General features: G+C 33.8%; 1 protein-coding gene across 1 annotated transcript in view; it reads left to right on the top strand.

The window, feature by feature from the left end:
• The window catches only part of LOC148597716 (low-density lipoprotein receptor-related protein 2-like), a 36,848-nt gene that overhangs the window by 6,188 nt on the left and 15,444 nt on the right, over positions 1–15,216 (top strand). The window contains exons 2-13 of the mRNA XM_088561055.1: positions 1,197–1,641; positions 2,537–2,789; positions 3,644–3,794; positions 4,199–4,312; positions 4,780–5,043; positions 6,255–6,402; positions 7,095–7,232; positions 8,856–8,967; positions 10,296–10,455; positions 11,460–11,579; positions 13,406–13,624; positions 13,973–14,138. Of these exons, the coding sequence (XP_088417181.1) occupies positions 1,197–1,641; positions 2,537–2,789; positions 3,644–3,794; positions 4,199–4,312; positions 4,780–5,043; positions 6,255–6,402; positions 7,095–7,232; positions 8,856–8,967; positions 10,296–10,455; positions 11,460–11,579; positions 13,406–13,624; positions 13,973–14,138 (2,290 nt within the window). The remainder of the gene's footprint in view (positions 1–1,196; positions 1,642–2,536; positions 2,790–3,643; positions 3,795–4,198; positions 4,313–4,779; positions 5,044–6,254; positions 6,403–7,094; positions 7,233–8,855; positions 8,968–10,295; positions 10,456–11,459; positions 11,580–13,405; positions 13,625–13,972; positions 14,139–15,216) is intronic.

The raw sequence follows: 15,216 nt of genomic DNA, 5'->3' as shown, positions 1-15,216 counted from the left end.
GAAAATTTAAGTGTTAAAATCCAATGTGATATACTTTATGTGCAAAGTTCAAAGGGTGAATTTCTGCACATATTATCAAATTTATGACACTCTTCGCGCACTTATCCATATACACACGTGTTAGTGAGTTGTATAAATGTAGGTTACGACAACTTTCATAAACAGTTGAACAATTTATCAGTAATTTTAGCATATCCTTGCAGATTCTAGTGCATTTTTTGCTTATAACAAAAAAGGACAGTGCATTTACATACATGTACATGTATGTGTACCGTAGTTACACTATAAGAGTGATGCATCCTACAATTACTAATAGCCCGATTTTTAAAGAAAACAAAATTGTCAGTACAGCTTCACGTAGTGGTCATGTACAATGTAGACATAAATGAATAAAAGGCGACAAATCGAAAAGAAAACGTTTTGAAAACAAAGAATGTTTCAAGTGTCACATTTCTTACAAATAAACTGCAGACAGAAAAAAAAAACAACCACGATGTTCTTGGTATATTTCTTTCTCTCTCAACCTAATTTTCATTTTTTTTCATCAGTTGCTAACCAAATTATAGTTTAACTCTATTAAAAAGTTGAAAATATCAGCATCTGCCTGATTCTTAACTGACATTGTACTTTATTTTTTTAATTTTAAATAATTTTTACATTCTTTCTTGGAAGTGTTTTCGTCCTTAAATTTAGATATAAAGCTGTATATGGTTTGTATATTTTTCATTTTCTTCATTTCGTGTTTTCTTAAAAAAAAAGGAAAAATGTCTCTTTAAATTCATTTAGATGGTACGCAACACGTAAGGGAAATAACTCTGTAAAAATCAACAAAACATTTTATTTTGTGACACGTTAATATCAAACTCAAAGAATCTTATTTATCAAAAGTTGTGTTTATGGAGCTGCTCACTGGAATTATTTCCATGAAATTTGTGTATAGAATGTTTTAAATTAAAAAATTTTGGTTCTATTATTATAGTGAAATACTGAATAAAATTTCAATAACTTTGAACGAACCAAATACATTTTACAGAAAATGTTAGGTATCCCTTAAATAAACATTTTTGAAACAATATATAACAGAATGAAATTTAAAGTTTAGAGGGGATTTAGTTAAGACAAGATTCACTACATATACATGCATCTAGAAATATATGTATCATCAAACTATTTATTAGTTTTACAAAATTTTACAGATGGTTTTCTATTTGGAACAACTGGTAAAAATCACGTTTGGATTCAAAATGGAACAAAGGAATGGATAGACCTAAAGCAAAATCCGAAAACATCCGTCATAAATTTTCAACAGGAATTTCTTGGAGTTCACGGCACATCATATTTCTTCCAGAGGAATTATTTAGTGTTTAGTGACATGGGTGCAAAATCAATTTTTCTCACAGACATTTCGGGCCAAAATAAGAGAAGTGCATTTGTTTATGTCGGGACATCATCTAGTGTTGGCCACCTAGCTGTAGACTGGCTTTCCGAAAATATATACTGGTGCGATGGGACGTTTGGTTGGATAGCTATGGTCTCGCTTCTACAGGATATAATTGATGCTGGAATAAAGAAAGACTTCAAGATGGTTGCCGAAAAGTTTCTCGATGTTCCGTCGGGGATAGCTGTTCAGCCAGATCATGAGTAAGCCTGGGGAAGGTGGTGGGGTTGGGAGGTTAGGCGGAGGAATCAATTTTTCGTTGAGTTACATGTAGAAGGATTTAATCAGCAGCACGTTACACGTAGAATTCTGTTTAATATAGAAATACAGTACATACCATGTAAATAAAGAAGACTGATTTTTATTTCATCTCTAAAATTTCAAGGCTGTATCGAAAATGATTTTGTTTCCGTTCGTGGTTAAGAAAAGAAATTGTGCCATAAATTATCCAGATAAATTGTAGTCTTGATTATAGATACTTAATGTATACCATAGGATTAAACAGCTTTTTTTGGTCATGCTTGTATGAACGGATAACGGATTTCGGAGCTCCCAAAGTCAATGAACGGTCGGAGGCCGTTCATGTAATGTTTGGGAGTGGAGAGATCCATTCATATATCCATGACCGCAAATAGCTGTTTAATCCGTATAATACTATCCCGACATTTGGGAATGATTTTTTTTAAATATTTTGAACCGGTAAATGTATTTATAGAAAGTAGTTCTGGGACAATTTAATTTTGGGGCGAGTTTACTTGTTGTACATGTAGTTAGATTTTAAGCATTTATACATGTAAGTTTCTTTCCCCGAGCTGAAAATTACTCTCTGTAAGCAAACTGTACCAATAAAATGAACTTCGATGAATAATTGTATGATAAATGCCGAGCTTTGGTCTAGATACTTTTGTTTTACCATTGTCATGCCATGAAAAGCTTCACTTTAAATACATGTAAACGTGTGTATTTGGTTTCTAGTTTTAGGAATGGGCACTTGGCAATTTAACGAAATAAATTTGGAAACAAACTTTAGAAATGCAAATTTATGTAACTGATTGTGACTAGTACATTGTACACATATTTTTAAAAATGTATTTCAAGGTGGATATTCTGGACGGACATAGGTCGACAGCCAAAAATAGAACGATCCGGATTGGACGGTTCTAACAGGCATGTGCTTGTCCTTCATGGGATAATAAAGCCTGTTTCCATCACAGCAGATCCGAAACTAGCCAACATTGTTTGGACTGATCCAGCTAGAGGAACTATCGAACTATGCGATTTCTACGGCAAACACCGGAAAGTCATTAAAACAGATGTAAATGCAAAGTATTATGGAATCGAGACGTTTTCCGTAAGTTTCATTTGTTATTTCATTTTTTTCGAGGACGACCATTTGATTCTAGGAGGACTGTCAATTTTATTAGGTCAAGAAATGTATTTTCAAAAAATTGCGGATCGGAAATTCTATTTTCAAGCAAATTAGGGCAATATATTTCATTTTCATTTCACTGTATGAAGAATCTAGATTTCATGTCAGAAACAATATTTAATATTCAAAATAATACCAAAATATTCAGTCCAGACTTTTTATTTCCCAAAATTCCCAGTATTACCGATTGCTTTTAGCTACTATAAATAAACAGTTACAATTTCCCGCCTCAAATAAAAGATGTGATCTTGAAATTTTTTATCCGTCTCTTTCATGCAAAAAAAATATAAGTATTTGTTTTTTTCTGCATATAACAGTTAACTTTTTAAATGCGGTTAAAGTTAAAAAAAACATAAGATGTAGCATAAACGGTACTTGAACCGATCCGCGCAACGATTTGACGGACCGATGACCGTTGACTGATTGATCGCTGACAGATCAATGACCGATGACCGGTGACCGATCTGATCGCAGTTTTGTTATGTGAAAAGACGTAAGATCTGTTTGAAATAAAATAAATGTAAAATAAAAGTATAAATTGATGTTTAAATCTATTACAGTATATAAATATGTATAAAATTAACAAAGAAAAGAACAAAAACTGTAAAATACAGAGACCGCTCTGTGGTCACGTGATGCGATCATCGGTTTAATGGATCGGTTTGACGGATCGTTGACTGACCGGAAACTGATTTTTTTGTTTTTTTTTGTTGCATGGATCGGTTCAGGTACTGAAACATGCAAAAATTATTATTCTCAAGGATCTATTTTTACAGAATTTTGCAATAGTTTCGGAGCAGACCAAAAATGAAATCCTTGTTTATAATATAACAAATGGAAACAAAGTAACCAACGCCTACAGTCCAGGATATTATAATGTCTCATCCATAGCATTCTTTACTGAAGGAAATCAGTTTATCAGTAATAGTAAGAAATCTAAAAGTTCTAGTTTTGTGTACATGTAGTATTTCACGTTGCATCAAATCTTATATGTAAACGACATTTCTACATTTGACCAAAAATATAAATAATACATAGGAAAACAAGCAAGAAAACACAAACTTACCCCCCTCCAAAAAAAAAACAACAACAAACAAACAAACAAACAAAAACAAATAAACAAAAGAAAACAAAAAAAAACAAAACAGAAACTCAAAATCAAACATCCGCTCTGCGTCTGCGATCAAAAGTCGAACTTTATCTTCCGGATGATTACGTCATTTCTGACAGAACGAATTTTGCTCATTCATGTTTCAGACCCCCTTCTATATAGAATGTCACCTATGCTTCTTTCTTATTACCCATTTTATCATGTATTATACATTTTGTAGGCGCATGTAGTTCAAGAGGTTGTGCACAAATTTGTTTAGTAAAATCTAGCAGTCAAGCAGAATGCCGATGCGAGGATGGCTACTCGTTAGACTCCGACGGCAAAAAATGTACTGGTACGTGCCAAATACACTTGTTTTTCTAGTATAGGATATCAATTAAATCATTTGCCCCATTCCTTGGGTTTTTAAACTAGAAAAAAAATAAGAATGTTCCTTTCTCTACAACCGGGTACCCAACTCAATTTCCAAAATTTTCTCACTTCATTGTACACGCAGGGTTTATATTGTTTACAATTTTTAAAGAATTTGTGCGGTTCATTTATTTAAAACAGAGAAAGGGGATAGTACATGTATCTCCCAGGTTTCCTGTTTTATTGTGTTGTTTTTTTTTGTCTCGACAATGCATGGAATTTACAAATAATTCTATAACACCTGAATCCGCAATGTAAAGCTATATTCTCGATGTTTTATAGTCTTATATCTTAAGCATAATTATATGTTTTAAATCACCAAAAAATACGGAATAGTGATACTTCATTATATTTGTATCACACAGTCGAATTTCGCCATTTGTATTTCAGTTCAGAACAAGGTCTTGGTAAGAAGTATTGTTTTCGTAAACAACAGCAACATTTGCAGCCTCCCAATTACACATATCAACATTCATAAATACTTGGACATTTCTCCAGACTGCACACTAGGTGGCGTAACAACAGGGTCGATAACTCATTTGGCAATTGATGTCCAGAATGAAGAGTTACTCTATTCCGTTGGAAACACAATACACAGACAAACATTTTACCAAACAACGAACGTTTTGCATACCGAAGATGACCCAATAACGGGTAAGTTACATGTGTACATGTAAGATGTATTCAATAAACAGGGTTTTTAGAAAAGGCAGCTACATGTTTGATTTAAACTATTGAAATATGAGAGTAAAACACACATTTTTGCCACACTGGGGACAAGCTATTTTTCTAAAAAAAAAAAAAAAAAAACACACACAAAAATTCGCAGCCCCTCCTAAAAATTGAAGAGTTGCTGCCTCAGTGTCAGTATTTACTTGTTGCTAATTGTTTTTGTTTGTGGTCTTGTTGCTCGTTTTATCTGTAAGTTCTTTGTTGATCCTTCGTGTTGTGTTTGGCCCGTTCTTCCTTTTGCTGTTCCCGGTTGTGCATTTTTTCTGTTCTATCATTTTTTCATTCTTCTTTATTCTGTAATTAACATCTAAGAAAGGAGGACTGATTATAAATTTTTATTTTCAGGCGGTCAACCCTTTGTATAGACTTACATGTAACAGGCATACTATTTCAGCAACAACACAAATATAAATTGTTTTCAATTAAGCAGCCCTCCAGCTAAGAATCATGGAAAATGTTAATTATGGTTGGAAAGCTTACATATTTTTATTTTTGATATTTTGCTTAAAATGTTTTAGTTAACGGAAATTAGCATATGGTTGTACAACCCTTGTTATAAGAAGGAGATAAGAATTATATAGAATGTACTGTAGAATTAAAAATTAAGGGGGATAACTCTGTAAATGACACTAAAATACACTAGAAACTGTGGATTTTCAGTGTGGATTATCTCCTAAGATTGGAATTAATAATTATAAATTCCATCATTTATAGCTGCAAAGCAACTTAATTACAAAACTAGAAATATGTAGCCTGTTTTGGGGTGTATCACATTTTACAGAATTTGCGTGATTAATTCTTACAATATGAAAGACTACCACTTAGATATTTGGAGCATTGCAGTCCCTATTACGATGCAAAACGTACAATATGCGTGAGTTACCGTAATATCCTTAGTCATGCACGGATTAACAGAGCGGATTCAACGTACAACCGCTAGAATTTGAATTTGTTTTGTGTGCAATCTTAATTTTTCACGAATTCTTCCCCGTCCAAATTGCCTTGCATTGCTCGCTAAGGCCTTATGTCTAATTAACACAACTATCCTGAAATCCCGAGTCTCCAGACCTGTTAGTTACAAAGAGGTAACATTAAATTTTTATATTGCCATATTTTTTGTATTTTGCTTTAAGGTTTATCCTTCGATTGGATAACACACCGTTTGTACTGGACAAAGGCAGGACAAATCAAATATTTGGACAAAAACTCACCATCAACTGTTGAAACTCTAGCTGTCAAAGTAAACAATCCAACATACCTAACAGCCAGTCCGATTGACGAGTAAGTACTGGATAAACTTGTTTCTGCAATCAGCCGAATTGATTTTGTCTTATTTTGTTATTTGATAAAGAATACTTTATCGAAAGTAAGAAGTTAAACAGAATTTAAGTAATGGCAATAATGTTGATATTTATAATATGTTACCAATTTTATTATAAACGAATTCGTTATCATACATAATAGAACATTAACACAATACACAAATATCCATAATTACATGTGTTAGTTAATAAACAGATCACATCTGTACTACTACGCAAAAAAAAAAAATCTCCAAAAGATGCGCAGGTATCGCGTCACGATTTTATCAAAGATTTGCTACATTCGGAAATAATCGGGCATTTCCGCTTCTCTTCTGTTTAACGAGAATGTCGGAGAAGTTCTGATGGTGATTTGGTATATTGACTTGAAATGTTCGCAAGTGAAGATAGTTGTAAGTGTTATTGACTTACCGTTTATCACTGAAACTTACAGAACTAAACTAAAATATCCGGCATTTATTTATCGCACAATGACGGAAAATTAATTTTCATGAATAATCTATCATTATGTAGTACATTGTGCTACCGTGAGGATTTCACTGCCGAAAACCTTGATCAAATATTCAGATATAATGACAATACCCTGTACATTATACTTGCATTTCCACATTTACTAGCTCTTATTTAGTGATTATTTCAATAACATTTTAGTACCATTTTCGTGGTGTCAGGAGGAAGTTCGAGCAAGAAAATTGAATCAATTTTTCTTCCGAATGGAACATCGGTAGTACTAGAAAGTACCCGATTAACTGATCCAAAATGGCTGACATATGACAGACCAAAAGACAGGTAAAACACTGCACTGTGTTAAAAAATTTCATCTTTCAGTTCAGTAAAATAACCATCATGTCTTGATTTTCCAGAATGCAAATCAAGGTGTATACATGTATATGTTTTGCAGAAATATTTGTCCGCTTGCAGAATACTTATTGACAATGTTTAAAAAAAATGAATGCTTGAGTGAAGTTTGGCTTCATAGATATTTCCCGCTAATTTTCAAATGATCTATACCATAATAATTTACGGAAAATATTCCCACAAAATATGTGCTGTATTTTTTTTAAACTGCATTGAAACGTTTCTAAAAGACACCCTGAATAAACCAAACACATGCACTCATTAAATATAACGAGAACAGGTATTGTGTGTATGTCAAACAGACATACAGCAAAAGAGTTGCCCCTATGTACTCAAGTAATATAAAAGAAATTACTTAAGGTGAAAACGAAACAAGTCTTAGACATACAGAGGCCAAAAAGTCCTGACTTGGGACTGGCGCAAGAATGCAGCGTACTTAAGCGTGATTACAACCCTCCCCTAAAATATATTTAAAAACTTGGTTAACTGAAATTATGAACCGAAACAATCTTAAAGCCTGAAAGGAATTCGATTTGACTGCACATATTATTAATGCGATGTTCAGGGGAAATTCACTTAACATCATCATTTAAAATGTTCACTCGCAATTCACATTTTGACTCGATTAATGTGAATTTTAAGTAAAAAGTATAACAAATTGTATTTGTTATTGTCGGTTTAAAATCACGTGAAATAAATTTGTGTCTGTGTAAACCGCTTTCATAGAGAATATACATGTAATCATTAATGGGATCATGTATTGGGTCTATTAGATAGACCGTTATTACCTGTCAGAGGAACTGACAGAAGAGCCTCCTCCGAGACAGTTCTTAAAGTATCATAGAACAGTTCTAGAGCCAGCTCCTCTGAAAGTTCTACCAGAGCACCTGTCAGACTGTTCTTCTAGACCTTGCTCTGCCAAACCTGTCAGAAAATTGGCTCTACTAGTGGAATTGTTCTTGTAGAGCCGGTTCTGCTAGAACTGTCAGAAGAGTTTGCTCTACAAGCGGAACTGTTCTTGTAGAGTTGGCTCTGTCGGAACTTGTCAGAAAAGCTGCTTCTTCTAGCGGGACTGTTCTTGTAAAGCTTGCTTTGCTAGAACTGCTAGAATGACTGGCTCTACTAGTTGGACCGTTCTTTTAGAGCCGGTTTCCGATGGAACTGTAAAAAGAGCTTGACTATTTTGACCGTAGCCTTATATACTCCTACTTGGAGCATAGACCCATGACAGTTACTTTCTGTCTCACTCTGTTCTTCGCTAGTTGGTGTATGTTGTTCCAGCCGTACCAACTCTTATTCATTCTTTATCAAAATCTCTCCTGCAGATTAATCTTTGGTGTCCCCCTTTTTTTCTTGGGGTGTCTATTGTAGGGCTTGGCAAGTGATCTTACTTTTGCCTTTACTAAGTTTATCTGATTTTTTTGTCTTGCAAAATTGGTACCTGATTTGCTCTTTCCCATCCGGGACTCCAAATGTGATATTGATTGCTTCTTTATGAGCTGTTTTAAACAAATTTTGTGAAAGTTGTGAGTTTGGTACCATTTTTTTAACTAGGGTATACTGGATCGACGGTACATCTATAGGATCAATGTCGTCGTCGGGCAAAGGTATCCACAAACAAAATATCGGCGGTTCTGATACACTACATGGAATAGGTGTATATAAGGTAAATATAGCAACTGAACAAAAATTGTAAGTTCGATATTTTACTTTCTTCGTTAGGATTAGTTTTCTCTTTCCGACGCTGTCGGTATAGCATCGCTTTTTACCCTTTGACCTTATAGATGCAAGGAAACGCAAGGAAATCGCCATTCTGTTCCCCGATTGATCAAATACTTCTAAATTAGTTGCGTTCGAAAAAACTGCTTCGGCTATTTTTTTTGTAAAGATAGTACTTGTTTTTATCGTACACATACAAATTGCAGCTGTTTAATAGGTCAACTTTGAAACCTGTTTTGTATAAAAGTTTATGAAGCGTTTGGTTTAACGAAGAAAAAGGAATGCAACCTGTAAGTCAGTGATTGTTATTTGACATGTGTACTTCAGGGTTGTACACAACGTTTGACATGTGTACTTTATGGTTGTACACAACGTTTGACATGTGTACTTTATGGTTGTACACAAAGTTTGACGTATACTTCACGGTTGTACACAACGTGTGAAATGTTGTGCCGAAGTTGATTGAAAGTGACTCATAAAATTTTAATGAGTGAAAGATGTGCCAAAAAACGTATCTTAAAAACAATGTAAATATTTCACAACAATCATCATTACCCATTCATCGATTTTCTCTGACCCTTCGGGATTCTCCGTTAATCAATTCCCCATTTTTAGTAACCTGCACTTCTTTATACATGTAACTCTCCATTGAGCTATTCCAAATTTTCTATTTCTTAATACTCCTTTTGTAATTTCCCATTAACCTTTCCGTTCTCTTTTCCCGTTTTTCCCAGTTGAGCTATCTTAAATATCCTCGTTCTCATTGGTCCCCATTTATACTTCCACATTGACGTATCCAAAATTTTCCATTTTCATGTACCCCTCGGAGTTATGCGTTGAACAATTTTTCATCCTTCATCCCCAGTTTCATTCGCAACATCATTTATTTATAATGCTCCATTGAGCTACATATATCATTAATTATCAATATCCCTTTCCCTTCTTTTAAAAAGCCCATTTTTTTAATATCATCCTTGTATTGACGCTTCGGTATTTTTTTGTACAGTGAAACTTGTCGAACAATTACCTGTTTAGACAGAACCCTAAATAAACCACATACTTTTAAAAGCCCTTCATAACAGCACAAATGTATTTTAAAACCAGGCAAATCAATCATCTGCCGAATCCCAGCACATTCTACAATCCAAAAGGGTAGTATCTTAGACATGTTGAAATATAAGACAGATGCACTTCTTTATATTATGACACATTTTGTTTTAACGAGTTAACCCAGCGATTGAGATAAGAAATTTCATATTTATTTTCTAAATCCAGGACTATGTTATGTGGCTACAATCGTCTCCTACTGCGGTAGCCATGCATGTAGACAACATTAACTCTGACCAAGAAATGTTTAACTTTCCGATGCCTGGAATGTCAGTGAGCCCACAAACATTTGTCTTCTTTGACAAGAACATTCAACCTGAGAAAAATGGTATATTTAATTAATGTTATCTCTGTAATATTCAAAATTTTATCGTTTTGGTATTTTAATTAATTATGAAATAGTCTTACTCTGATATTTACAAACTTGAATTTTTATTTTCATATTTGCTAAATTTTCAATTGAGGATGTAAATGTTTTTGAAAGATCTCTAAATATAAATTATGCTGATATTCTGCACATCTAATTTTCAGCTACATAATATAAATTTCATTTACATAATATAATTTATATTTATATTTATACCTATTTTATGATACTTTTTTTGTATTTTGTAAAGATGCGTAATTTCCACGATACACGTTCACTATAAGCATGATTCACACGATGCATAAACGCTATTTTCTCGGAACACTAATATGATACACGAACACAATTTCCATGATACACTTATATCATAGAGGATACATGAAAATAATTCCCACGATGAACTAACTTCATCCAGGATATACGGAAATAATACCCATGATACTTTTATATAATACACGATACACAAACATAATTCCAATGATCATACACTCATATGATATACGAACATAATTCCCATGATACACGAACATAATTCCAATGATCATACACTCATATGATATACGAACATAACTCCCATGATACACGAACATAACTCCCATGATACACGAACATAATTCCCATGATACACGAACATAACTCCCATGATACACGAATAGAACTCCCATGATACACGAACATGATTCCCATGATACACGAACATAATTCCCATGATACACGAACATAATTCCCGCGATCATTATTAGCATTCTATTAATACTCTTATGATTCATTTGACAAATGAACAAGAGTTATGCTATACATATGAAATATTAACACAATACTGAATTTTACAGGTCATATTTCGTACAAAAAAGTAACATTAAATATAAACTTTAAAGATAAAAGAATCACAGGATGTGTGGCTGTAGTTGAGATGGATCCATGGCACACATTTTTTAAATCAGAAAGTTGTTGAATGTTTTCAGTCCCATGCATCAAAGAAAATAGTGGATGTCAACAGATCTGTTATGTCTATGGTATAGATCCGATATGTGACTGTCATCTTGGTTATTCCCTTCAGGCTGATGGAAAATCGTGTTTGGCAGGTAAGCTTATTTGTTTTGTTAAGGAGGTAGACGTAGGGAAAGGGACACAACTCTAACAAATCATTGGAACGTTTGCATTCAGCATTTTTCCACTAATCTCATGTTAAAATCAATGTAACTTGGATTAATTTCATTCTGTTTCAAATGAAAGCTTGAATATGATACAAGCATACATTTGTATCACTGATTTCAAGAATTATGCCCCTTACCCTAGGTCTACCTCCTTAAATATAAATCAGGTAACCAACGACGGCAATAGAAACAACATCCAAGAAAATGAGAAATAATCAAGGGAACCAAGTTTCTTACGAAAAGCAAAAGAAAGACAACCAGGCATTACGATTAGAGAGGGAAAACAGACACACAAAACACAGAACATGGAATTACAAAAATTACACGTACAATGTAAAAAGACATAAATGTACGTAAATAAGAGAATCGGAAGCGACTAAAAACTGGGAGCAAGACCCATGGGTACCGAAAGGACAAGCATCACTCAACGAACAAATACTTACATAGAAACCTAAGTGAACGAGCAACCCAAAAACCATTTAAAGCAACGGTAGGGTTATTGTCTACTGTTGTAGTAAAACAAAAACAGTTTGCTCATTGAATTTCGCCTCCAGGGTAGATGAAAGGGAAAATGTGATATATGACACGGTGAGCAAATCGGATACACAATAACAATGAATGTCTAAAATTTTGTAGTGATGTCTTCAATCTTGTACATGTTTGGCAACAAAACCTTGTCCCAGAGGCTTGACAAATTAGTTCATTAAAGCTTGTACTCAAATAACATAGCTAGTGTAACAAACGCTTTAACATTTAAGGAACATTCTCAGATACAGTGCTACTTAACAAATGGATTGCTTCACATTCATTATGCTTTATTTTGTAAATAAACCCGGTTGACGTTAAATGATAAATATGACTCGAATTACAGAAAAGAATGATCTTAATCAAACCCAGAATGATGCGAAATTTGACCAAATTTGAAGTCTAAGAAAGTAAAGGTATTTTAAACCCGTGTAAACCAGCGGTTATTTATACCAAACAAATTATAAAGAAAGAGATTCGGTTAAGACAGATATCACCTATTTAAATCCATTTATATCTGTATATATTTGGACCTTGATAAACTGGACACCGGTCTGAACCGGACCAAATTTAAAGTCTTAAAGGGGAACAGGTATCTTGAAAATTCCCAAAATGAATTACTATAATTTTTTTACTTTATACTCCCTTTAAATACACGAATCGAATCTAACTTACGAATCCTAATGGATATGCAATTTTTTATCATTTGCATGTATTTGTATTTTATACTTTAGCATTTGTAAATAACTATTAACAACTCGTAGACATCCGAATGCATTCAAACATTTATCGATTCGCAAACGGAAATGATTTTTTTTTTTGGAAATGTCATTAATTTAATACGAATACGAATTTATCTTTTTTTTATTAATTCATACACAATGAGCTTGCAAACCACTCTAAGCAAATCGTAAATCGATCCCAAGGATGAGTGTTAGAATTACAAATCTTGTACATTTCGGAGATTCGTAAAACGATTCGTAGTTTCGCGAATGTTAAGTGGGTTTTATGCGTCAAACTGTGACATCGAACATTTCATAGAATGAAAGTTTATGCAGGGAGACCTGTCCGAACCAAACTCTGAAAAATCTGAACATCTGTCTAAACAAGGGTCTTTATAATGTCCCCTTATTTCAAGTAGAATGCATTGGGATCATGTTAAATAAAACACAAATTGTCGTAACCGAACAGGTTGTAACGTTCATTGTATTGATAAATTATTCTTTCAGATACTTTAGAATCCAATTTCTTCTTAGCCATTGACAGCCTGAACAGTAAGTTACTGAAATTGAATGGAAGTTCAACAATAGTGGCGCTCGACACCGGTCATGTAATACCGACATCTACTACGGTTGATTATCATTCAAAAAATGTCATATGGATAGACGAAAGAAGTTCAATTAAATCTGTCGGAATCGATGGGTCAAATGAAGTCACAATTACAGCAGGTAATATTGATGTAGAGACTGTTACGAAACAAAATGTTTGATACAAGGGAAAATATAAAAAGAAAACATTCAGCCATTATCCGTCTGAGCTGTCTGAAAAGAATAACACATGAAACATGCACTCTTGGTGAATTTTATCATACTGTTTGCTTTGTAAATTTCGAGTTCAAAGTGTTGACATTTAACCCAAAAAATGCATTTCGTAAAGAGATACAAATGTATATGCGGTTGTATTGTCTATATGTCCCAATTGTGATCTACGAGCCTTTGCATTCCTAAATTGCTAATTTTATTATCACAGCCGTTTTGGCAAAAAACAAATTCAATTGTTTATACTGCATGTGTTAGAATCAGCTGACTCCTTAACCAGCGTTGATGTAGACAGTTCTACAGGGAACATTTACTACACTACAAAAAACGCTGTCAAAGTTTATTCTGCCAGTCATTCAACTAAGCGGACACTTCTTTCTGATATACTAAGTGCAAACAGCATAGAGGTTTACCCAGAAAAAGGGTTTGTATCTTAAAAATAATAATGTCATGATATCATACCTTACGGTTTTGAACAAATTGAATACAAGTATTGATGTCTGATAAAACCATTATCACTACTTCTCAATCGTCAACTTAACTACATGTACCTTTTTCAGTTTTGTTGTTATACTAAACACCATAAGTGTGTTTACATGAAACTTTGAATGTTTACCACAATGATACACTGATATTACTTAGTACCTTTTCACTAAATATTGCTATAGAGTTATCTTTCTTTGGAAACACAAATGGAATCAACAAGTAGCCGGACTTAAACACGAAAGAGCCAGGCCTGTCCCCCATAAATCATCAATTATGGCCCTGTAAGGTAACTTTGGGCAAGGAGTTTCTGAGGGTGTATCTACTTCTAATTTGCTAAAATAACTACTTGAAACAGTTAATAAAGACATTGTCACTTAATCAAGGAAAACAACTTCATTCACGTAACATCATTGTTAATAAAGACATTGTCACTTAATCACGAAAAACAATTCCATTCACATAACATCATTGTTAATGAAGACATTGTCACTTAATCAAGGAAAGCAACTCCATTCACATAACATCATTGTTTATTAAGCCATTGTCACTTAACATTCCTTCGGCTCCTGCGTATGGAGTGTTCATATCACAACTCATACGTTATGCCAGAGCTTGCCGAAACTACGCAGACGTTTTGTATCGCGCTAGAACTCTAACATATAGGCTTCTGGAACAGGGTTATGTTGCTACAAGATTGAAGTCATCACTACAGAAGTTTTATGGTCGTTATCATGGACTCGTGGATCGTTATGGTGTATCCATCAGCACCATGAAAACTGATTATTTCAACGGGTCATAGTTTTCCTTCCCTCGTTTGTCTACCCCGGACTTGACTTTTTATGAGCAACTCGGCGGGTGTTTCTAGAAAAGCAGAGGACGCTTACCCTACCGGTGCACCTGGTCCATGATCCCAGTTTTTAGTGGAGTCCGAGTTGCTCATTTACTTTTGTTACTTTGTATGTATGATTTTAGTTACTTTATATGTATGATTTTAGTTACTTTATGTTCTTTGTTGT

The sequence above is a fragment of the Perna viridis genome, chromosome 14 (genome assembly GCF_037379345.1).
Source record: "Perna viridis isolate PV_CMFRI_1.1 ecotype Kerala chromosome 14, ASM3737934v1, whole genome shotgun sequence".
NCBI classification, from domain to species: Eukaryota; Metazoa; Mollusca; class Bivalvia; order Mytilida; family Mytilidae; genus Perna; species Perna viridis.
The sequence above is the reverse complement of the archived record's forward strand: the minus strand, read 5'-3'. Positions and strand labels throughout refer to the sequence as shown.